The sequence below is a fragment of the Aythya ferina genome (assembly GCF_964211825.1).
Source record: "Aythya ferina genome assembly, chromosome: 6".
NCBI classification, from domain to species: domain Eukaryota; kingdom Metazoa; phylum Chordata; class Aves; order Anseriformes; family Anatidae; genus Aythya; species Aythya ferina.
This window is the reverse complement of record NC_140303.1, coordinates 32,902,371-32,928,641: the sequence shown is the minus strand read 5'-3', so window position 1 is coordinate 32,928,641 and position 26,271 is coordinate 32,902,371. Positions and strand designations below refer to the sequence as shown.

Sequence of the window (26,271 nt, the reverse complement as noted above, 5' to 3'; positions counted from 1 at the left end):
TCTTGCATTCATCTACCAGCACAGGTCAGTTTTAAATCAATGCTGTTCCTAGAACCACTATTTTTTTTTTCTTCTCATATTGAGTTTGGTCATAAAATGTGATTCATGTTCATAAAACATGGTCAAACTTTTGACAGAAAACAACATATGAAACACAGCATTGTTGGTTTTATTATTATGAATTCAATGCAGCACAAATGACCTTGGCAGTAATTTTCATACTGAAAAGAAAACACTTTTGATTGAATTCATTGCATCCACTTTTGGATGCTAAGCTTCTTGCTATTGTCCACAGTTTTCATTGATCATGCACTTGAAAACCTCTTTGTCTTCAACTTTTCTTCTCTCTTAGGTGAGAGAAGAACATCTTAAAGATGGCTATTCCAAAAATTATTTGAGTCTATATTTGGATGAAGATGTGACTCTTTCAATAAACATACAATTAAAGACTGTTTATTAGGGGAAAAACAAGTAAAGAAACAAACAACAACAACAAAAACATAAAACAGCAACAACAACAAACAGACAACCATGCTTACATGACTTTTATAAAAATAGAAGCATCCCCTAAAATCTGCAGCAGGACCATACCAGCATCCAGCAGAAATACATAACAAAACTTACCTTTGCAGAATCCTAGAAGAGTTTGGGTTGGAAGAGACCTTAAAGATCACCTAATTCCAACTTCCCTGCAATAGGTAGGGACCCCTTCCACTCAACAAGATTGCTTGTACTTTAAGGCTTCTAATTTTTATTTTTACTTCAGCCTGTCTGGAGCAAATACATTATTGAACTACTTTCACTGTAGCATTTTTTATGACTGTGCTTACCAATTGCTGTCCTTGGATGCCCCATGCTGCATACTGTAGTACTGAATCCTCTACTTCTGGAGGGTTTAGCTCCAAAACTTCCCTTGAAAAAAAAAAAAAAAAAAAAACATTTTTACTTGAATACTCGGGCATCACCTTATTTATAGAACTACTGACAATGACATTATATTGAAAATGCAAAGTGACCTACCTTGTGTGTATGTTGTAAATCACGTATGAAGCTGTAAAAGAATAATGAAAAACCTGTGACAAAAAAAAAAATAAAAAAGAAAGAAAAAGAAAGCATAAGAATAACAAATACAAATACTGGATCGACAGACTATTGTTATGATCCCAGGAAGCCCAGGATTCTCTGGTTGTGAGAGATCTTATGCTGTTGTATTAATTTGTTATTTTGTTGAAGTCAAGTGACTGTCATTTAAGTGCAAAATATCAGGGCCTGATGTATGCGGAGCCAGAAGATTGATGCTGAGGAACAGAATTGTACAGCTGAAAATGTGATAAACCATTGAGACAAAGGGCCAAAATCTTCTAGATCAAAGTAAATTATTACATGTCTACTCCTCAATCAAACATTACTTTGTTATATATATCATCAGTAATAGACATTTTGCTGCCTTCTGGACTTGGGTGATCAGTTTTAACCAAGCTCACTTCTTCAGCAGTCTCACAGTATGAAAATAGCATAACTCTGTGGTATCACAGAGTTATATATATATATATATATATTAGGTATAACTTAATTATGATTAACTGAAATTACTTCATGTTCAAAAATATAATTGCAATTAGATATCACTGTACTAAGAGAAATTCTTCCTTTTAATGTAAACTCTTTTCAGAAAGAAACAAAGCAGCATCTACCAGACTTTCTGTAGCTTCACATCTAGAGTTACTATATCTCTACTTGGCATATGATTTTTTTTTATTTTTTTTTTTTCCCCTCTGGACAGTGTCATGCTAATTCCAGTTAGATGAATACAGATACATTAGCCAAGCTGAAACCCTGATATGGAGTATTTGTTGGGAACTCTTTAGTTTATATTATCTGTACCAGGAATCTTTTAGCATCTTCTCCAGAGAGAAGAGACAAAAGAGGATCACACATGAATAGAGTTATTGGAATTTGCAGTTAACACATGTGAGGGGTTTCAGCGGTAGTTATTTTGACTGAAAGTTTTTCAGTAACAGAGTCATCTGAAAGATCCCTCCAGCAATTTCATTTCCATTATTAGTTCCCTGTCAACATACAGACAGAATTTTGCTGGCTGACGTTACAAGAAGTCCACAAAGGCCTGTAAGATTTGGAACTGTACTTTATGTGTTTTTTGTTAACTGACCTTTCTATAAAATTTCTGGTTTAGACAAGAATCTGTTCCCTTTTCCAAGTCTATGATGATTAACATCAACAGCATTTCTTCAATGAGAAGAAACATTTATTAATAATTATACCCCAAAGTAGATTTTTTAGTTATTATTACAGCTTATGATAAATATTTTGATCACACAAGTTATCAACTTCTTCCGAGAACTTCTAAGTGTGACAAAAATAGAGCCAAATTGGAATGTATGACTACTGTAGAAAACAGAAGGACACTGTGAAAAGTATTCTGAGAACTTTGATTTATGCTTATTTTCTCTTAGTAGCTACCAGAAACATACCCACTATCACATCTGTTTCTGTATATACTTATATATTTCCTTATATGTATAGTAGACTGCTTGTTTACATGCCATAATGTTTAAATTTCAGTAGGGCTTGAGGAAAAAATAAACCTGGTAATAACATAATAATTACTAAGACAGAGTTATTTAAATACTACTGATAAGACAAGGAGACAAACCATTGGCTTCAAAGCTCTTGCTGTTATAAATCTTACGTTGCTAGAGGTGGCAGATCAAAGGGACATAAACAGCTATGTCATATTGGTGCCAGCACAGGGCATATACTGCCAGAGGCTACCCAGGGGGGCACCTGACCCCAGCTGTTAAATGGGACAGCCTCATGCAGCCAGTTACAGCAAAGAGTAATTGGTCTTTCACCCTTCCAGGAAAAGGCAAAAGTACATGACAAAAAGCTTGGAAGGCTAAAAAGTGTTTTTAGTAGAAATATTTTCAAAGTAAATTCCTTGATAGAGTAATTTCAACAACAATAAGAAAAGCTAAACTAGTAAGTCATTTTGAGAGCTTTAAGAGAAAACTTGACAACAAGAGGAACACTTCGGATTTAACATAAAACTTTCCTTTTACCCTCAAATAAAATTTCTTTCTAAATATTTCTGTAGAAATATTAATAACTTCTATTAAAAGTATCGATACCTTTGAAAGAATGCAATCTGAGGAGACAAACTTTACAATGAAGTCACTTTCAGAAGGGATGCTGAGGTTTTTCTCAAATTACTCATCTTAACTTTATTTTATAATACAAACACTATGAATAAGCTACAAGTAGGAAGTTTCCTTACTCATCCTTGCAACAAACACATACTGAAACACAATCATTAAAAAAAAAAAAAAAAAAAAAGAGAGACAGAGGGTATAGAAAATCTCTTTTTCAATTCTATCATAAACACTACATTTCTAGGAGGTTCTAACAGTTTTGTCTAAAGGTTTATGTCATGCTTATATACCACTTTTAGGATCTCCACTATTTCAGTAAAGCCAGGTTCCATAGAGCTGTATCAATTGCTGGGACCACGTCTCCTGATCCCTAATGTACATCTGGCACCACACAGGAGGAGCCCAGTTGAGTGTGCCAAGCCTGACAGTAAATATAGTGACCCTCACATACCAGTGAGGCTCAAAATACCAGGATCAAAGCTTCCCTGGTGCCACCAGCCAAATCCTCTTTAAATCCTCTTTAAATCCTCTTTGGAAGAGATATGCATAGTCTCTGAGGATTTTGCCCTGCAATTCTCTCTTTCTTTCTTTTTTTTTTTTTTTTTTTTTTTTTGGGGGGGGGGGGAGGGGGACTGTAGGATGGAGCATGTATACTAATCAGAAAGAAAAAAAATTCTTTACAATTCATGATGGAGCTCAGAAAGGTAAAGCTCGGGCTGCGCTGCTCCCTCACACTACATATTTACAACGAAGGCTTTGCATCTTCTCCAGCATTCAAATCTGAAGTGTTATAATTTCTATTCTGAAATGTTTTCAAACATGTCTTGCACTCTATGCTTTCTCACTAGGGTGGTATCAAAAGACTAGATGAAGGCTAATGTTTTGAATATGGGCAGTGGACCACTCCAGCTGTCCAAAAAAAAAAAAAAAAAAAAAAAAAAGACACTTAGGTCATCTTCTAGTTAGAGAGAAAGGAATTAAGGTCTCTAGGATGTAGAGCAATGTAGGAAACCAAAGTCTTTTAAAATATTAAATGCATTACAGTAATTTCTGCACTGACATACCAGTGGAGGAACATGAAGAAAAGAAAAAGCCGGTTAAGATTTAATAATGTAACTGTACACGGTAAGGTGGGACACTGTGAAGATCTTTACCTACATGTATCTTGCTAGGGTTCAGGCCTTTCTGACAAGAAAATAATTTGCCTGTTTCTACTGTGGTAAGCTGGAAAATATTCCACACAAAATTCATCTAAGAATGGTGAAAATGGCTTTTTAGATAAGATTGACAGCATACCTCCCCCTCAACAAAAGTTATTTTTCTTTTGCCCCAAAATGTAGTTGGAAATAACTGTTGCGTATCATATATTTTTTAAATTTAGTCTTTCATCAATGTGTAAACTGAATATAGGCTTTAATGTGATCAGTTCAACACTAAAAAAAAAAAAAAAAAAAAAAAAAAAAAGCTGCAAAAAAAAGTATCTTCAAGACAAATTCTTCTAGTCAAAATGTATTGAAATAATAATCTGTTATTCAGCTAAGTCAACTGTAAAAACAAACCAACCAACCAACAAAAAAAAAAAAACAAAAAACACTTATCAATCATAATCTGAACTTTTAGATGACATACTGTTCTGAGTTCTGTGTCCTATATTTTCTATCTTTCAAGGAATGACTGTAATTCTAAAGCCGCTAAAAACAAAGTATTGTCTTATAACTTAATGCATAGTCCAGCAAGATGCAGCAAAACAATGTGCAATACACACATAGTCAAGTACACTCCTGTAATATACTCCAGGAAATAATCAATTCATTGTCATTGGGTAACTTGGAAAACATCCCACATAGAATAGAGTTTGTGATGAAAATCTGCAAGGAAAACCTCACCAGCAGTATTTCCACAGGATGATGAGAGTCTTCAACTCCTGGGTAATGAAGGAGAGCTCATGACATTAGAACTATGCAGCACTATAATCACAAAATGCCAAACACCTTGATGAATCCTATATCCATTTCCTATATTAGAAATAGCATGTGAAAGCATATAATTGGTTTATTTAGAGTAATAATAATAATGCCTCCTTGCTCACATGGCTTTTTGGCAAGGTAGTGAGCAGATTATTCTCTATTTTTGTTTTTACCCACATAGACACCCATACTCTGAACTAGTTTCTGTGTTTCTCATTGCTGCTATACCCTCTTTTTCTCCAAATTCTCCTTTTAGATTCACATAAGACTTTTCACAGGGCATAACAGCACTCAGTCTGAGGAAGAACAATGAAAAATAACAGTATATGAAATATAAATTTTAGAATCTGCAGTATACTTTCAGTTATCCCAAAGTTTATCAGCCAAATGGGATCTATTTCTCATACGCAACAGTAGATATACATTTATTTGTATTATATGTAGTGAATAGCAAGGAGACTATTTGGAAGTGATATCTTTCCCATTAAAATTTTAAATACATAAATAAATAAGGAGTATCATCAAATAACTAAAAACATAGAATATGCCATTACACCTATCCCTCCTATCTCAAAACACATACATTGACTTGTGAAAAGAAAGGCAGTTTCTCACATAAGGTTTCAAACCATACAGATCTTTATGATTCATCAGTGAGATATCAGATCTTTTATGAGTTCATTTACACTTCCAATCACCGCTAAAAAAAATCTAGTATTTTAAGACATTACTAGCCTGAATGAAAATTGCTTTTATTGTTATTTTAACAATTAAAGAATGAATCAGAATTAGAAAGATCAGTCTTAGTTGCAAATAATTTTAACTGTTCCAAGGTATGTTCCATGATTCCCAAACAGTATTATTCATTAAAAAAAAAAAAAAAAAAAAAAAAAAAAAAAAAAGAGAGAGAAAGAGAAAGAACAAGAAAATGCTTTTATTCCTTCTCTTTCACAGCAGGCAGTTATTAGGCAGTTCAAAGCTAAGAGAATTCAATCTGAAAGAGCTTTGTGTGCCTCAAAGCTTTTCTATTTTTTCCAGTTATATCAGTTAGTCTAATAAAAGATAATACCCCTTCCCACAAATCTTGTCTCACTTACCCATTAAAGCCATTGCATTTATAAAAACAGTGTTACTGAGAGACAAAGATTCCTCAACCCAGGAGAAAAAAATAAACAAATAAATCCTGTAAGTGGTGCTTAATTAATAACCTTTTTTATAGTATATAGCATGAAACACCTAAGAACCAAGAAAACATAGATGTAGGAGAGGACACCCCGAAACAGTGAAACAAAACAGAATATATCTTGCAAGAATCTTCATTTATTCATTCATCCATGGCCTTTCTCTGTTTTTAACATTGTAGTTAAAACATCAGTGAAACAATTACGCGTTGTTTTCAAAATGCCATGGTAGGTGTCAGACGCAGAACTATTGGCTGTTGTACAGCTTGAAGAATACCAACATAAATAGGATTTAGCCTTCATCCTCTTTTCTGCAATTGAATTATGCATTTGAAGAATTACTGAAAAAATCTACTTATGCTCAAAACCAAACCAAAAGGCTTTTCCATGGTAAAGCAATTACAAGGCTAAGATAAAAGTTAACCAATCATTCATTCATCGTTCATGCAAGGAAATACTCCCACAAAACTACACATGGAACCTCATTCACTGTTGATTCTGAAAAACCTACTAGAGACCTTCACTAAAGACTCAAAAAATCAATTTTAAAAAACAGATGCAAACATACATTGTTTCTTTTTTTTTGCCTTCGGGATGAATGTGTCTTTTTAGAAAAATGGAGCCTGCAGAATATCAATGAACTACAAATAAGAAAGTATTAGAAGCAAAGTGGAGAGAATATGAGGAGAACACAATGGAATATAGACTCCTCATAGCATGGTTAGAGAACCATTTTGAAGGGATTACTGAAATTAATGCACTATAGCACTATGCTTGTGCAACAGTTGCACCAAAAGCAAGTGACATAGCAGTGACAGATTGAGGCTACGTTGATGATTTGGGGCAAATCTATACCACAGACACATACAACCCATCTAAACTCCACATGATTTAACCCCAGTCAAATGTGAATGCAATGAAGTGCAATGCTTAACTAGTTGGGCTTGTGGTACAGGGCTTTGGCATGGCTTCTCAAGCATGAGCCTGCAGTGATCCAAATGAAGAATTTCAGACTGAAATTAGCAACTACAAACAGTGCAAAAGCATACAAATTAAGACCAAAATGTGGTTGGATGTCCCTACAACATATTCTGTTGCATGATATTAGACGTGCCTTTGCTACTTAATTTTCAGCTAGTATGGTATGAGCCAGCCAAACTGAATAGCTATTACATATTTATAAAAAGACAAGTTACTGTATATTCAAATCCACTCTCTATACAAAAATCAGAGCTTATATATATTATCTAAATATATTATGCAAATTATTACCTATATTATTTCTCTTCTAGTTAGTGGTATTTCACTCACAGTTTTGCTATGTGTACAATGGTGTAATTCAGATTTCCAGCAATGAAAATGAGAAAAGACTTTGATCAGGTAATTAAACATAAACATCTTTATTTGCTGCACATTTGGAAAACACCAGATTATTTGTGGTCAGATTTCATCCCTTGTGGTAGTGTCTTGAAAGCAAATGATTTACAGAAGAAAGGTGTAAGTCTTTGCTTTATGCCATCAGGATTCAAAACAGCAACTTTTTGCACTCCAGAAAATATATAAATAAATGAAACTAAAACAAGCTGACTAAAAATTCACATAACAAATTCTTATTCTTCATTTCCTTTTTATGAGCTTTAAGACATGACTTTGCTAGGACCACAGTGCAAAGAGAATGGAATCAGTATCTAATGTGCTGAGAAAGAAGTTTTACAAAACAATAAAAATAATACATTCTTTTCTTCATTTTGTATTAAAAGATGTGTAACTTCCCTGTTAGTGAAACCTGTGGTGCAATTAACAAGCTGAAATCAGTAGCTGTATGACTACTGATATCTAAATCAGTACTAAGAGCAAAGTACAGCCACTGGATGAGTCCAACAACCATTTTGCAATTTATGTGTTAAATAATGCAATAATGTTAGCAATAATATTATTAAGTGAAATCCACCTTCCTTGAAAACTGCATTATTATTCACTGTAAGTGTTCTCCTTGCTTGTCCAGTCTGACTCCTTGTGTTCTCCAACACAGGAACTGCTAATAAAACAGCTTAAACATTGAAATTCAGCATGGCCAAGTTCGGTTTTCATGTAATTGGCTGTTCAAGTGCATAACAAGTGAAGAAAGAGCTCTGCAGCATCAATTTCAGAACTACAGACACATTAAACCAATATGAATTACCTCTTACATCACAAAAGAAGAGCTCAAATAAAACACTAGATCACTAACAGAATGACTGTATATTTATGAAAATAATACCAGTTAACAAAATTTGTAGATTTTCAGGTATGGCAACAATTACAGTGAAACCTCAGACTTTGTATTGATACTAAAGATCTGCAGTTATCGCTTCATAGTTCATCCAGCTAGAAAGTACTGTTATGATCATCATGCCCAATCTCTTTCATCTGAAAAACAGTTTATGAGACTTCAATATTTCAAATACATGTAGTTTGACAAAGAAATAGAGATTCCCAATGGGTTCTTCAATGGGTTTCATAGAAAGCACTGGGAAACAACTAAACAGAGTCTATAATACCAGGACAAAGAATCTCTGCACATCTTTGAATCCTATTTTTCCTACTCAATTTTGGAAATTAAAAACTAGAAGTAAGTTTTGCCAGTATTGATGTCTAAATCTCTACATATTTTTCGCATAACTTTTTTCGCTCTTGTTTTTGAAAGCTCTGTATCTAATTGCAAAGTGTTAATCTAAGCTAGCTTGATGCATTTGTAGCACTAGAGTTAAATGACAAGGTTATTACTTTGCAAAGCATCATATTTATTTGTTTCAATCAACATCATTTACTTGTCCTGATTGATAAGAACCATGACATATCATTGGTAATAATTTATGGTTAGCATTAATACTTTTCAGTATGAAATATTACCAGCCATAACAACTATTTGCTGCCAAACTGAAATAAATATAAAAGCAAGACATTTCCAGACATGTAATTTGTCTGTAAGAAAAAAAGGCTGTCAACGAAGCCTAAACAAAAAGGCACCTCTAAAAAATTTGCTAAAGCTTCAACCATTCCACATATAACTTTTCAATAAGATTAATTATCTCAAGAAGAAGACATTCACTGCAGAATGTTAATTAATTCACAATCAATTAAACTCAGATCATCTAACAAACAATAACGTGATACAAAGTGCAGTTGAGAATAACTGCAGAAACTTCTTTTTCTTCTGATACATCAAGGGCTGCAATAGACCACCCTATATTTGGATATGCAACTCAATCATTTTTGAATACATAATAATTTCAGATGAGTGAATTATTCAATAAATTGTTCTGCATTACTACTTCTGAAAGCCTCATATATCACTGCCTTTTGAAATTCTGTTAGTTACACTATCATGTAAAATATGTTTCTTGAGTCTTGTATGAGATGACTTACAACAAAAATTTATATGATTTTTTTTTTTCTGGCTTATTCACCTTCAGCATTAAAAAACGTGTAACATCACTGAAATCACAGTTACATGATGGTGAAGCTGGTAAGCCTCAAGCATAAAATGAGCATTTTTATATTGATACATGGGTACTCATACGTCATTCTCATGCATGCTCATACTCAAATTCAGTATGACTAAAAATATGACTATACCAATATTTCATTATTTATAGAAACTTGTCTTTTTCTAAATTTCTTTACAGGCAGATTCACAATGTGAATGTACATTTTGATCCAAACTAGCATAAGGGGAAACAAATATATTAATTCTGAAAATACAACCAGAAATTTATCTGCACAGAAATATGAGACTGATGAAAGTGCTTGCTTCTGGTCAACTGAGCTGAACAGCTCGATTCTGTCTTAGAAAAATGCATATATAAACACTTTATTACTGCCCAATACTTCAGTCTGATCTCTTCACAGGGTCCTTATAGCACAAACTGAGTCCCATACAAGAGGCATCTGTTATAAGAAATTTATATCGCGTAACTCCACACATATTGAAAACTGTTAATTGAGACCAAAATATGTTTTATATCACTGATTCTTGAAGGCAGAACTGCATCAAGCCTCCTTAGAGTGTCTGTGATGGTTAAATTTAGTTTGCTCTTTCAGATACTGTTGAAGAAAGAATTGAGCCAAGATTTGTTTTTTTATTCTCAGCTTTTCTGAGATATGTTCCTCACATATTGTATTTATTCAAGCAGATTGCAAAAGAGGAAAATGGGAAGAGGCAGAAAAAAATAACACCTTGTTTTGGAGACATGCAGTTGTACGTGTGGCGATATTTACAAAAATGTGCATTAGCTGATTCAAGTGAAATATGTACAAAGAAATTAGTAAGAAAGATGAAAAATATTTTCTAGTCTTATTCCATACAAAACAATATCAAGTTTCTGAGCACAAAACTGAGCTGAAGATGCCCCAAAACAATTAAGATAAAAAACAAAATCTAGGAATACAGTGCCTTGATTTTGAAGAAATCAAGGAATTTTGAAGAAAAGACTACAGTCTCAGTTTATTTTTTTATTCTCCGGACCATCTGACTTGCTCTGGCAGCAGTAAGACAACTGATAGCAAATGCTCCTCTGCTGTTTGCTTACAAATAACACAGGGAGATGAAAAGACCCAATGAAGCTCAAGAAGGGATAAGCAATGAGATAAATGGCCTGTGAGCCTGACAAAATGCAAAGGGAGAATGGAAAGGAAAACAAAGATGGGGGAAGCAGATGGGTAAACCAGCAAGGAAGAAGATGGAAAAAAAAAAAAAAAAAAAAAAAAAAAAAGAAAGCAAAAATATAGGGCTAAATATACCAGAATGGGGGAATAAATAAATAAATAAAAAGAAGAAGAACAAACAGTATAGAACAAAGCAGAACTCAGTCCCTTAAAAGAATGAAAATGAAGACAATCAGATCAAGAGAGAATGAACAGGCAGCAGGGAGGGAAAGCAGTCAGCAGATCTGCAGCATGTGGGCATGGTGGCTGGAAACACAGCCTCTTGGGACTGATGAAGGAAATTTGTGAAGAGCTGAATGACTTGTAGAGCCTTCCTCTTTTGAAGATAAAAGATAGGAGTGAAAAAGGCAGTACTTGAATGCATGAACTTCCTGTCTTTTGATACTTTTTTTGGCACAATCACTAACTGCTTAGCATGGATGCACCATATGGAATGGCAGGAATGCAGCGTGTTTTTCCCAGGTGATAATTTGTTGCCTTCTCTAGGAGTCCCCTGGAGTGATACAAGGACACCTTTAATCATATCTCTAAGTGTTAAGGATCTCCAGGGATTTTTACTGTATGCTTTTTTTGTTGTTGTTGTTGTTTTCCCTCATAGCATGCAATTCCGTATTATAGTGCTTCTGTGAAAAAATGGCTGTCGGTCTGCTTTGACTTTTGAGTATTTAACTGCCTTAACATCTCAACGGGTTGAGCTGAACAGGTGTACCAATTATATTTGAAACTCACAAGGTTAAATGTTCCTGTACTACCAACACATCTTTATGAATCAGCCAGCCAACATGGCTGGGAGCTCATCACTCCAAACCATCCTCTAGAAACCCTGCTTAAACTCTTCAAATGATTTAAAGACCGGAAGCCAGATTTCTCTCCATACATCACTTTGCACTGGACCGTGAACTCCAGTATCATCAACAAACTATGTTCAGACAGCATGAAAAGAAAATCCTGTCCATAGGAACAAATTCCATAAAATTCATTAAGGCTAAATTTTATCTTTACTTTTAAACTTCCATTTTGGTCATGCACTATTCATCTCCTTTTTCTCTATGATTTCTCTGGTGCTGTTCGTCCTGCTAGCTGGCTTATATTGTTCACCTTCTGTTCCACTACCTCGTTGCAAAACTGAGCAAAATACCACCTTTCCATGCAGTTTCCAACAATTGAGCTCACAGTCAGTTATCTACTCCAGCACTTCCTATTAACAAGCCATGATGCTTCTTGTAGTCTACTAGGCCTACCCTCACTAATTTTCTCTTATTGTACCATATTTCTACATTAGTCTCTGCTGTTACCCCTGTCAAAAGAATTGTAATATCATAAAATGGCCACATGAAGTAGACTCTTGCAGCAAATAAAAGACCTCTTCATGATGAAGTGATTAAAAGGTCATGATAAGAGAGCTATTCATTTAGTACAAGGGACTACTTCACAGTGATCTCAAAGAAGCTATAACAAAGTGATGAATACCTCACACCAAATTCCGCTCTCTGGGAAACATCTAATCTGGTGCTATATTTGCAGACAATAAATAGAATTAAAAAGGTTAAATTTGTGCAGATAGTTGACTGCCTTCACTGAAACATTAATTTATTGCCTGAGACCCCAGGCTAACAACCTTTCATGCTTAAATACCTGAAAAGACCTGTCCTTACTTTAAAAGAGCACAAAAATTGGATAATAAAGGGGTGCATCTTAATATTTCTCTAAAAAGTGGACCCAGCCATTTGATCTGGTAGGTCTGTCACACTACCCATGTTCTGCAGAGCATGAGACTGGAGCTTGGTTTAAAGCATAATGTGCAACAAAGACAACTTTGCAAAGATGTGCTTAAAACATTTCTCTGGGACAGTTACATAAAGGTCTAGTCTTTGCAATCTACTTCAAGGTATTTCAACTCTGTCTGTGTACGTATGTTAAAAGATCTTTCATTCCATCTGTACCAAAGTAACTGCTAACTCTCGTTTTGCAGGAATTCACTTATTCATCACTCCTCTTTTCAACACTGTTGAGAAATGCAAATGCCAGCAGATTTATCTGCGTTTCTGACTGACCTGTTGGCCTAGTCAGAGAAGAGACAGTCAGCCAATTTTTCTTTGATCAAGCAGCCAGGAATGCAGCCAAAGCCTCTTCTGAGAACGACGATGGGTTCCTCATGCATAACGTAGACAGGAGATATCCCTGCCATACAATGCGCTACAATAAGAGAATCACAAGATGGGATGGTTGAGGTGTCTGAAAAACACACAGACCTTTATTATTTTGGGCATTTGCTCTAGGACAAAGTTTTCAATTACAGAAATATGTACCTGTTTTTTAAAAGCTAGAAATGGTGGCTTAAATTATGTTCTTGCAATACTGTTTCTAATGAAAGGCAGCTCTGCCTCAGTTTTTTTTTTTTAAGCAATGACCTGGGTCAGGCTGACCCTTTTCCTTTAGGCTAAGTAAATCTATATTTATTCCTGGAGGTAAAAAAGGTAAAAAAAAGCTTTCCAAGCTTTCCATTAAGGCTACCTGCCCCTCTTTCAGTGAAGAAGTAGCAAATTCCAGATTCCAATGATAAAAGAGCTAGCTAGGTACTTAACTGCCTTATTTCTCTAAATTCTTTTATTGTTGTTCTCTGGGGAAGTGACTGGTACTTTTTTTTTTTTTTTTTAATTCTATTTTCATCCTTTATATAATGTTTTTACCATGATTTTTATTCTATTTTTAAAATAATTAACTTCTTCATTTGTTCTTGATGTTAAATATTTCTCAGAGAATTATTTTCTGTTCTGATTGTACAGCCACAGGATATAACAGACCACTTGTTAAATTGCATTAGATATTTGCTGTTAAGTAATAGAAAAACAACTTTTTTTTTTTTTTTTTTTTTTTTTTTTTTTTAGCACACTTACACAAGATCACTGTTAATGGTGTACACAGCAATGACTACTGACAAGGCTGTTTCCACCTGTATCTCTGAAGGAAAATTTCTTCATTACCACCACACATCTTCCTTCCACTGCCTCCATGTAACAGTTCTGGACGCTCTTGTGTTAACAGAGCTGATAAAATACAGTACGGTTTGCTTCCTATTTGACACTGTGCTTTTCTTAAAACGTTTAAAAGGGCATTAGCAACAACACTATTCATCATCTTCACTTACTGCCTTGTCAAAGCAGGAAAAGGCAAATTCAACCTCAAGAATGAATTCAATAAAATAGAAAAAATATCTGTATTTAATTCATCTATATTGGCTGGTACAGAATATATGAAAAACACAGGTCAAAGACATATCAGCACAACTAATAACACAGATGGTATTGCTTGTGTTAATATAGCTCCCTTGAGAATTAATTTTGTTGTGCTGATAGACCTTTCCTCCCTTGACTTTCAACATTTCACAGTTTTGTTTGTGGTATTTATAGAATTCCTCATCTGTTAACTAACTAGTTTCCCTATTTCCAACAAGAGACATCATTTGCAAGTATTTCATTAAAGCCCTGTTCTGATAATCTACACCAACAAGATTTACAAGGTCATGAATTATGCTCATGAACTGACTAACTTCATGGTGGTTGCTAGGCTTGACCTTCCCCATGACAGTGAACAATACCAGTCTACAGCTGGTATAGGACACCTTCTACTATGAGATGCAATCTCAGGTTGCTATCTCGAGTGCAAAGTGGCTTCACTAAAAATATTTTTCTAATCACCTCTGTGTAAAAGCTGTAGAAAGGGAGCTCAAGTCTTCAGTCAATGGTGTATCAGTCATCAGCTAAGATACCACTACGTATTTTCTTGTATGTAGGTTAAATGTTTCCATGATCCAGCTTTGCTACACCAAGTGAAGGACTCAGAGTTGATCTTTTAACACTACTGTGTGGGCTATGAGTCAATTTGCAAAACCTTCTGACAAGTCACTTGCACATTTCTGACCTTCCATTCTGATCCCAAAATCTTTGTGAAAAATCTAGTCACTGCAGATAAGTAAAAAAATAAATAAGTTTGATAAGCAAGCAAGGTCTTTCTATGACTTATTAGGTGGGACATTCTTTTTACAGCTTTTCTTTTAAGCATGCTTCATTTCAAAGGTATTTATCATTGTATATACTGAGTTGAATGAGATTCTGAATGTGAACTCCAAAGGAATACTTCTTCTTCTGTGAGCTTTTGGTCTACTGACCAAAACTTTATTTATTTATTATTAAAAACAGACCTTGTCATAGACCGTAAATGAATCATAAACAGAAGCCATGTGGAGAGTGATGTTGAATGAATTAGGGATATCAGATGAATGAAAATTAAAATTTCTCTCATAAGTTGTTTAAGACTTGTTTTAGCCAGGAGTTGGACTTGATGATCCTTGTTGGTCCCTTTCAACTCAAGATATTCTATGATAGTTCAAGAAATAAATAAAGAGTCTGGGTTTTGCTATAGCAAGGGCTAACAAGCTCAATAGCCACTCTGTGAAAACTGAAATCAAATAGTTTGTGAAACCCAACATAAATGTTTCAGATCAAATTCTTAACCTAGTAATCTAGATTCATATTTTGGCATATCACCTGACAAAGAGAAATTGAAAGGAAATGATTCTTGAAAGAAGAAATCTCCTATTAAGGAAGACTATCCTCATTTTATGCCTTTCAGATCTAGCTATTGATTAAAAAAGAAATACAAAAATAAATTGCTGCCTATCCTTTTAACTAATTTCACCTATGGTGTGAACATATCTATAAAGGAAATTTATCTCTCTGATTAAATTCTTTTAATTAACTTCTGTAACTAGTCCATTAAAATGTATACATAAACAAGTAACCAATAAATTTAAATGTGTACTATTAAGATAGTAAGATAGGTTCACAGTGGTTCACTCATTATATAAAGTGACAACTGGGGACTATGGGTTATTTGCACAATGAAACTTTAAAGATTTACTTGTTCATGGAGGTTAACAAAGTAGTCAGCACCCATGAGGATGGGTTATAATTTCAACAGATTATTGCACGTTGGAGCTCTCTTGCAGGGACAACAATAATATCATGGTCCTCTCAGGGCCATTTTTGACTTATCTGTTTACGTTCCTGCAAAAAACATGTACGGGGAATAGACTTCTAAGCTTTCCAATGATGGATGCATTTCAGCGTTAGATCAAGTCAATGACATGTTAATAAACAAATGAGACACTTACCTCTACTGTGATTCCCAAAGATCATGGTGGTTATCTGCATTTTTAGGCATTCAAATACCTCTAAAACTCACTTCAGTCACTGGAAACTGTACTGAAACTTTACCCTTTCCATATGTGCTAAAGCCATCATAATTAAAACATGAAATAATCTAAGTGATTTTATATCAAATACCTGATGTTTATATTTCTCTCACATACTCAAGTGGAGCAAATTCCACAATATAGCCACTTATTTGACATTTAATTCATCTTCCTTATAATTCTATGGGCACAATTCAATGATTAAACCTAAAGTGATTATGAATATAATGAGTAAAAACAGAGCAATGCTTTTTTAAATTTCAGTAGTGGTAGTTATAAAAATGTTTAAGCACCTTCAATATAAGGAACAACTCAGTAAAATTCACATTTATGTCCTTTTAAAAATAATAATGATACTTTAATAAAATTAAGTTTCTTAGATTTTTAAGTAACTGGTTGCTATTTTATTATAATTTACTAGCCAGATTCTCAGTTGCTGCACTGCTTTCTATCTCTGTGGGCTCTGTTGACCTATGTCCATTATGAACATCTACATCCTCATTTTAAATATTCCACTTTGTATTTTTTTTTTTTTTTAAAGTGGTTTACTTGTCAGAAGAAATAGGCAATAGGACACTCAAGAGGTTGAATAACCATTAATTTCTGTTTGATCTGGATCTTAACCATTAGGTTACCTGAAAGCTTCTCAGAAACCTTACACTACAAAAATTTCTTGTCTATTAAGCAAGGTCATTACAGAATTGCCATTACTCATAATTGTGCAGCAGTTTGAATGGCTTGCCTAAGTCTCTTTAGTTATATTTTACTTATGAAATCCATAAATTCAATATGGAATCTGATATAAAAAATAAATAAATAATTAAATATAGAAACATATATGGTCCAGGCTTTTCTCAAAGATCAGAACACTGTCAGATTGCTGCAAGCAGCAAAGCTTTCTACACAATAAGGAGAAGGGACAGCATTCACAAAAAATGCACCCTCTCGTGGGGTGCATTTTTTTATTCTGAGTCTGGTTCTGTAACCTGAGACCAAGGGGTGTAACTGTTCCAAACCCTCAGTTCAAGTTTGGATCTTCTCTAAATTAGTTCAATAAAATCCCATGGTCTTCAGAGGTACAGAGGCCAGCTACCCTCACAAGTGTAAAGAGATATTTTGAGAATCTATTTCACATGTGGAAATCAGCTTGTAATTAAATAAGTAAGTGTTTCATAAGGATCCATGGAGTGACCTGACTACACACCGCTCCCATTCCAGAGAAAATTAAGTGAGCATAGAGATATAGGGTTTACATGCTAATGCTGTGGGAATGAGATTAAATGTGACCCTAATTAATACTCATTATAAAGTTGATCACTCCTTCTTCTCTCTTTTAATATTAAGAATGGTAATCATCAAGATCAGTGCACCCCGCAAGCACAACACTATCAGTGTAATAATAAAGGATACTACTGGTTCATATACAGGTGTAAGCTACATGATTAATTACATATTCATTTGTGAGTTAGGAATTTATAACTAATGAAAACTTTCTTTTGTATTCAATATGTCTTCTGTTTTTCTCTTTCATTTATTTATTATTTTTGGTATGAATTAGATCAGTGGTATCTGACACCTAAAGACATATATAACTAAATTAGTTCTTTCTGTTAGAAGACACTTCTCTCAGTATCTAAACCAAATTTACGAACTGGCAAAGTTGGTCGGCCTGCTAATGATATGCTTTGATAGAAGAAATTTTAACTCTCATCATCCATTCCAGTTATTAAATGATGGGGCTTCCTACAGAAGACTGCTTTCTTTACACCTGTATTAGTAAGTAGAGCTGATCTAACAGGACTCACATCCAGGAGCCCGTTACTGTTTTTTTTTTTTGTTTGGTTGGTTGGTTGGTTGGTTTTTGTTTGTTTGTTTGTTTGTTTTAAATCTAGGAAGACCAGCATTTTCCAGTATTTCCAAGCCAACCCTTTTAAATTTCTGTTTGCATTTCTTGCATAGCTCCTTATCCTACATGAATGAACCTCTATTAGTCCACCATTAGCTATAAAATGCAACACAAAAATTCTCTAGTCTTTCCATTGTGGCCACTGCAGCTAATCTGACCACAGTGCTTCTCAAGCAATTACCCTTTGATGATTGTAACTCTGAACTACAAAGATGAGATAAAGGCTTTGTAATGTGTTGTACAGCAAGGCTAAATCTAGTAAGACTAACCATTTTATTACAAACTAATAATAACACATTTACTTTTACATCTTCTAAAAGATTTTTATCATGCAGCCAAGTGCTGCATTATATTCCACAAATACATTTTAAGAAATAAAGTGGTATAAGCATAGAGTGCTCCATCCACAGCATTTTAGCGGTAAGTTACAAGTTATAATCATTTTTCTAACACTGGTAGATTATTTTTTGTCTAATTAATTTAGTACACAATTATTTCTCATCACTAAATTGATGTATGCAAACAGACAAAAGCAGCCCCTTTTGCTTGAAAAAAAAAAATTAAAAATTAAAATACCTGCAAATTTGACATACTCGAGAGTACTTTTCATGTGCTTCAACTGAACATTTGCTAGTAATAAAAGAGTTGCAGTCAATTAAAGCAATTTATCATAACTCACAAATACAAATATAGTGCCAATATAGCATATCATATTACTTTTCAGTAGGACAGACACCAATAAATTTAAAAACTGTCAATAGTTACAAGATGTTAGTTTTAAATTCAGTTTTCTGTTTATGAAGGCAAGTAGTACTTTATGATCTTTTAAGTTAGTTTCTTTTGGCTATTTTTTCACTTCTCTTATTTACATAATTTTCCCAATCAGAATGTGTTTTTTCTATGTGCTGTGTCAGATTTGGCTTAATATACGTTTCTCTAAAATGCTATTGCTGGAATTGCTCAGTGTAATAAAGAAGCTGGACTGCTACAACTTCATCTGCTAATAAGGAAGAGCTGATCAACATTCTGATCCTATTTAATGCAATTTAAGCAGGTCTTACAATCAAAGAAGAAAAGGGAATCTATTAAGTTTCAAATATGTGCTGTCCTCTGCATTGCAACAGAGAGAGTTGGGATGGAATTAAGTATCTAACATACCAAGGTTTGATGCAAAAGTCATAGAAAAGTCAGAATGAGAATCAGTGAAAGTCTCACCTCAAAACAGAATTGAGCTGCCCCTAAAGCATTCAGGAGATACCAGTTTAACTAGGTAAAAAAAAAAGAGCATTTTTTTTTTTTTTTTTTTTTTTTTAAAGAGAGAAGTTTATCACCTTACTATTTGTAAGAACCTTTTACATATTTGAAGACCTACAGTCCCAGACTTCACCTGTTGAAGCTAAGGAAACTCAATTCTTTCAGGCCATAAGCTCAAAAGATATTTTCAAGATTTCACATCTAACAGAATACACATGCTTAAACACTGAAATGTGATTTTTTTTCCTAAAGAGTAGGAAACATTATTTATATGTCCAGTCTGTGACCTGCTTTAATCCCCATATTTTTTCTATAATAAAAATAATTTTTTGTCTAATACATTACCTATTCTGCACTTGTTTACTAGACATATTCCCACCTAAGTGTAACAGCTTGCCTTTGTAGCTACTGAATAATATCCTGCATATTCTAAACATTTCTCCAATTTGTTTATATAGCTTTGAATGCTAACCCTGTTCTCCAGTCTCCCAGTAAACTAGTTTGGCACAATCTTCAAATTTATATCAGTTTACTCCCTGTTCTATTATCAAAATAATTAAGCAAACTGTTGAATGTCACTATCATTATAGCTAATCACCCGTGCATCAAGATTCAGATGGAAATTAAATATTTAGCTCTATCACGTGGTCAGATTTTTTTAGATAGAATTCTATTTGAATACCGTCTGGATTTTTCAGTTGCATTTAAGAGCCAGGTGTAAAACAGAACTCAGGCATGTAAAGTGGATTGCAAGTAAAATTTAGGTTGTAACCTAATGTTGCAAGTCTAGGGGAAAAAGAATCACTGGAAGAAACTCAGTTATTGACTACTCCTAGAGGTGTCCTTTTTACATTAAACTTCTTCACACCCAGGGGAAAAAAATATATATATATATAAAAAAATAAAAAATCATAGTTTTGAAACAGGTGCTAAATTGCTTTACTATCACACAAAAGACATTTGATATCCCCAAATCTGAACTCATTGTTGTTGTCTATTGAACATCCTCTTATATTCACTGCACACTCACACCCCATGCTCTAGCAGTCAACGCTATCCTTTAAAATGCTACTGAAAAAGGCAGCTCACAGCACTCTCCCTGCCCGCTGCCACAAGCGCCCCCATCCAGGCAGAAGAACTCTCTCCCTGCCTGCAAGGACCTGCAGATAGGCTATGCCAGAAACTTGTCCCCACTACGACCAGAGCTCTTGGACCCACCGGGACAAGGATTTCAGGGGCGCTTGCTGTGGTTCACAACCAGGGGCAGCAGGAGCATACAGCAGGATCCTCAGCTGGAGACTGCAACTCATGCAAGTGAGGAGCGGGCACCAGGGATGCTGTTCAGGTACACCTCCCTGCAGCCCTTTTTGAATTTAACTCTCCCTTGTTTCAAAGTCTGCCTCAGGAGAGCTTTGTATGTCACCTGGGGGACATTTGAAAGAAGCAAGTGATTCTAAACTGGACTCATAGGGATATTTTTCTGTGCAAATTTGCTTTCAAGCCAGGCAACTTGCAATACTAAATGAAAAGGCTTCATATTAATAAATAATATCTCCTTTTGTCAGTCCTTTCCAGAGAATAAATTAGCTTGTTCTTGTAGAGATTTTTTTTTTGTTTTTGTTTTTTGGAATTACAGAGAACACAAAATTATATCTCACAGTTAAATAAACACATATAACATTGGTATGTCAATGCTTTATGCAGCTCCTTTTCTACTGACTTTAAAGTATGGCAAACTAATGGGAGAAAAAAAAAATCACAGGCCTTTTCAAATAGAGATATTCTGTCTTGTATAAAATGTAATGAAGTCAGATTTAAATACATATAACCTTGGGGTTATATAGTCTGAGTTCTTCTAAATGTGCCATGCTCTGATAATACCTGACATTTAGAGAAACATCCCCAACTGTTATGCAATGAAGTTGATAACATTACAGAATTAAATCCACTTGGAGCATGAAGTTTTATACAAAGAGCTGAGCAAGAAGTGGAGAAAACACTCTAAGAACAAGAAAAGGTCTATGGATGTGCCCATAGTTGATTTTTTTTTTTTAATTTTATACTCTGACAAGAAACAATTTGCATCTGATTTTAAATTGGAAGACCCTTCAAACTTAAAAAAAAGTAACGAAAGTACTTTTGTTAGGCTCAGAGCCTAACATACAATAAATACAAAAATAAATAAATAAATAGATAAATTAATTAATTAATTAATGTTCCAGACTTGCCTTGGCTGGTGTAAGAAACTCATTTTTCTGCTGAGGAAGCAAGAACTGCACTTATAAATACTAATTCAAAATACAACGTGGAGAGAGGAGGGATCCCCAAATACGTGAAATACATGTATGTGCACACACATCATCGCATGTTCATTCTGCAGTCCTTCACTGGAAAAAGTCTGCTACAGAATGGCTAGATTACTTTTACTGAAATATTTTTATTTCTTTATACAAACTTCCATTTGATTTCAGGCATATTTGAAAATTAAGTTATAAACAGTTATATAAAAGAAAGAAAAATGAGAAAGCTGATGTGTGTGTATATGTATTTAAAATTCCATCTTATAAGATGTAACATTACTAGTTACAGAGAAATTGAAGATTCATCTTTGATGACACCACATTCATTAAACCAACCATCACATAAAAAAAAGTCTCTGCATATCCTTATGATCTCAGGAAATCAAAGAGAAAGATGTGGAATTGCCATAGATTTCTCACAGTAATAGAAGATACACCCCATTTTGTACAAGATGAAAGGAATATGCAAGAAAAATGCAAACATCATTCAGCATTATAAAGTATTTCTGGGATAACTGTGCCTAAGATGGTTGTTTGCCTTTGTTGTGAACCGAAGTATCTTAAAATAATGCATTCCTAGAAGAGAAATACACAGCTTTACTAAGAATCTAGGCTCAAGTATGGTCTGACTATCCCCTGAAGAAGAAATGGTGAAAAGCAGTGTATATGTAACACAGAAAGTATCAGGTATACATACACAAATACATAGACTAAGTACACACCAGATATACTCCTGTATGCAAACAACTGTACGTAGCTTCCCATGCAAGTCTTTCCAATGGCACACCAGGGATTAAAATCGAAACTGGTTAAGTTTGTTTTGAGAACTATCTGCCTCCCATATCTTCTATGACCTGCTCAAACATGTTTTTTTGTCATTGTTCCAAAGTTTAGTCAGATGCATACATAATTGCTGATACCAACAAGTTCATGGTAATGATTTCAGTGATCCAAGCTAACCTGCTGGAAAATGCTGGGAAATACTATTTTAAAACATCAGTAGAGTTTTCTCATCTTCACAGTGCTATAAACTCTTTATGCTCATTTGCATGGCAGAAGTCTTGGATGATTCAGTTTTATTCTTATATTCTGCCAGAGCATGGAAAGAAAACAAAAATTTTGAAATCACTTATTTAGTATTCAAAAAAAAAAGTTTCCTGTATTCAAAACATTTTTAAAAAATCATTGCTGTTTTGTTTGTTTATTTTTAATTCTGTATTTCACTTTTTAAATGCTTGCTTTATATTCCTCTTAAACTGGTCTGTGGTTACTGTGACAGACAGCATGAGATTCTGGCATTGGTTCATCATTTAAATAAATCTGAAGACTGTAGAAGCATGTAGAAATTAAAGATATATTCATAAAATATTCTGATTACATTGTAAATTAAGACTGGATTTCTACAAACTCTCTAATTTATGGAAAATGAGTCTAAAATACTACTCTATAGGTGTTAGTCTTTATTTAATCTATGACTGAAAAATAAATTAAAAAAAAAAAAAAAAGAGCACAAGCTGTTGAGCAGTGAAGTATTAGTCCTAAAAGTTTTAATGTTCCATTTTCAGCCGACATTTTCTGTCTCATTTAATCCATTGAAAGTTCAGGTTATGGCAGCTTTATTCATATTTAATAGTATCTTAATTATCATAGAAAAAGGTTTGGAAGCAACCCTAAAAAACACCTAGTTCCAAGCTCCTGCCATGGGCAGGGACACCTCCCACTAGATCAGGTTGCCCAATAGCCCCATCTAACCTGACCTTGAACATTTGCAGGGATTAGACACCCATAGTTTACCTAGGCAAAATGTGTAGCAATTCTGCTCACTTAACTGGCATTATCAGAGAATAAATATACTGCTCAAAGTATACAGAATAGGGAATAGACACTAGCCATTTAGAGTATGTTTTTTTCTCCCAAGTGCTTTCTTTTTAAATTACAATCCCATTTTCAGAACCATGCCCTCCTCTATTCATGAAAGCCACCTTCAGTGATTTCAGTTAGTGTGACTGTAATTTAAGGATTAGAAGTAAAGATGAACTGTACAAACTGATTATTTGTGATCACTGGACATACTAGAAAGGAGTTAGAAAACAAGCTCTTCTGCAGACATTCAAAAAGGTATCCCACTTCTGATACTTTCAAGGACTAAATAAAGCTCAGCAATTAGAGTTCCTCTACCAGATATGAACACCAAGGATAGTATTATACTTTTCTACTCTTAAGACCAAAAGTGACCATTATAATATATATTGAACTCTTGCCAAACTTGTGCTAATGACAGACATTACTCAGTGATTAACACCTCATGCCTATAATTTCTGTGTGGTTTTGAACATCTCTTTCAGAAAACCATTGAGTCACTGTCATTATCAAGAGCTAGCCAATCTTCTTTCCACATCCAGAGTTACAACACTGAGTCCTATCTAGTTTATGGAATCAATAAAATAAAGCATATACAGTGACTTGTCTTTTTAGAAAAATCCTCTCTAAATATCCTCTGAAGAAAATCCTTTGGCTTTACTAATATTTAAATACATGCTGTGAACTGTGAGGAGTGAGTAGGACTTTTAAAATCTAAATTATGTCCATTTTTAAGCACTCATTTGGTAACACTCAAATGCCATTATCAGTTGAGACAGAAAATTGTATTTGTTCTTATTCTGCTTCTTTCCATCAATCTCTTGCTCCAGGTTTTGTAGGTGAAGCCTTGTGGATGGGACCCACAGCCCACCTGCACCCCTGCAACACCCCACAACTCTCATCCAGATGTGGAGGGACTGAGTGGGATGTGCATCGTGCCTAAAATTAAACTCAAATAAAAATTTAGTTATGGTCATCTTGAAATTGCCATGAGAAGAGATATCAAGAGCACCCTTCTTTATTGCCTTATTCACTCACGTTAACATTGCCATTAAAACTTATCTCAATTTCTCACATGTTTAGGTTCATTCCTTGTTTTCTTTATTCCAGTTGTCTTTTTTTTTTTTTTTTTTTTTTTTTTCGTTTAGTCACCACCCACACTGTGGGTTTTACAAGAAAACAAAGGAAGTGTCCTGATGTCTTTAATTTTTTGTCTTATCATTAAGATGATCCCACACTTGGAAATATTTGGAAATGTAGAAATTGTGAGAAAATTAAATTCAGGATATTGCAGTGCGGGCAGGGATGAAAAATTTCCACTTTGTATTAGAAATCCCCAGACTTTTCACACCAAGCGGGATTTTGTAGCAGATAAGAGGCACAAATCTCCATGCTTGTAAGACCACAGAAACACTCTATTAAAGATGAAGGCTACCTCATATATACCTATACAATTTTCGCATTTAGTTGAGACCCTCCAAAATGATCAAACCACAGCAATCAAAGTTGGATTAGCAATTTTAAAGCAGAGGAAAATAATGTTTGGATTAGTTGATTATTCTGAATTCCCTGATTATTTTTCTCTTATTTTACAAATCCTAAAATCAATAACACTTCTCATCTCTACCTATTTTTATATAGAGAAACACTTTTGGCTCACCATAAATTGGTAGCCTGCTTGCAGATTAAAGAAGCAAGGATCAATGTTTTTTGTTTGTTTTTATATATATATTTCTAATTATTATTTCCCTGCTTTTCATTTTGCTCACATTACAAGAAATTGTGAGATATTTAGACAGTCAGACTGACTCTGTCAATACTTCCAGTAATCTCACTCTGAGGAGGTCTGCTTTTCCATCTCATTTATTTAACCTCATTTTCCCTCTAGTTCTCATTTTATTAGTTTCAGAACAGTTTCTTAGGAACCACAAGGTCATTACAGACTACAAAGTGAAGATCTCCAACGAAATAATAGAAAAACTCACCATTTTGAAGCAAAAACCCAGTGTGGTTAATTTGTATCCACTTTATTAGGTTATATAAAATTGTTTAAATTTTATCATAAGCTTATATATGTCTATTGGGATAATAATTAACTTTGAAATTTGAATTGAATTTATTTTTGTAATTTACAGTTTGAACTACTATCCTTTAATTATATATGCACTACTGTTGTGGGAAATGTAATTAGACCAAGGGTGCTGTTGTTGTTATTTGATTTATTTATTCACTTTTATTTTTTTGGTGTCAGAAGATGCAGTAACAGTTTGCAGTTGTTTTTTTTTTTTTTTTTTTTTTTTTAAACTAACACAGCAGTAACTAGCAATTTGCTAGGAAGTTGTCAGGAAGGCAAGAAACCAAAATAGTTTTCATGGAAAATTATTTATACATTTTGCTCATTCATGAAGCAGATTTATATTGCATAGCCAGTATTTTCTAGGGCCTTCTTTCTGTATTGGTCCACACAGCTGCCAATGCTACTGTCAAAATTAAGCTTCTTTTAGACATAAACATCTGAGAATTAGCCCTAACACAAGCATGATGCAAATTCGGGCGAGAAAGCTCCGTATGTATGAGTCACTTTCTGCTAGAGGTTGCAGGGAAAGCAGGTAAAGGGCAGTGGTCTCTTACATTGCAAACATGCAGATGAGTAAGACCTTAACAGAAAAACA

At 34.2% G+C, this 26,271-nt stretch overlaps 1 protein-coding gene across 5 annotated transcripts in view; it reads right to left on the bottom strand.

Moving 5' to 3' along the window:
* Positions 1 to 26,271, bottom strand: part of DPP10 (dipeptidyl peptidase like 10) — a 481,130-nt gene that overhangs the window by 68,216 nt on the left and 386,643 nt on the right. For all 5 annotated transcript variants that reach the window (XM_084523650.1, XM_084523651.1, XM_084523652.1 and 2 more), the window contains exons 6-7: positions 1,021 to 1,073; positions 831 to 912 (exon numbers count right to left, since the gene is read on the bottom strand). In XM_084523650.1, coding sequence (XP_084379776.1) covers positions 831 to 912; positions 1,021 to 1,073 — 135 coding nt within the window. The remainder of the gene's footprint in view (positions 1 to 830; positions 913 to 1,020; positions 1,074 to 26,271) is intronic.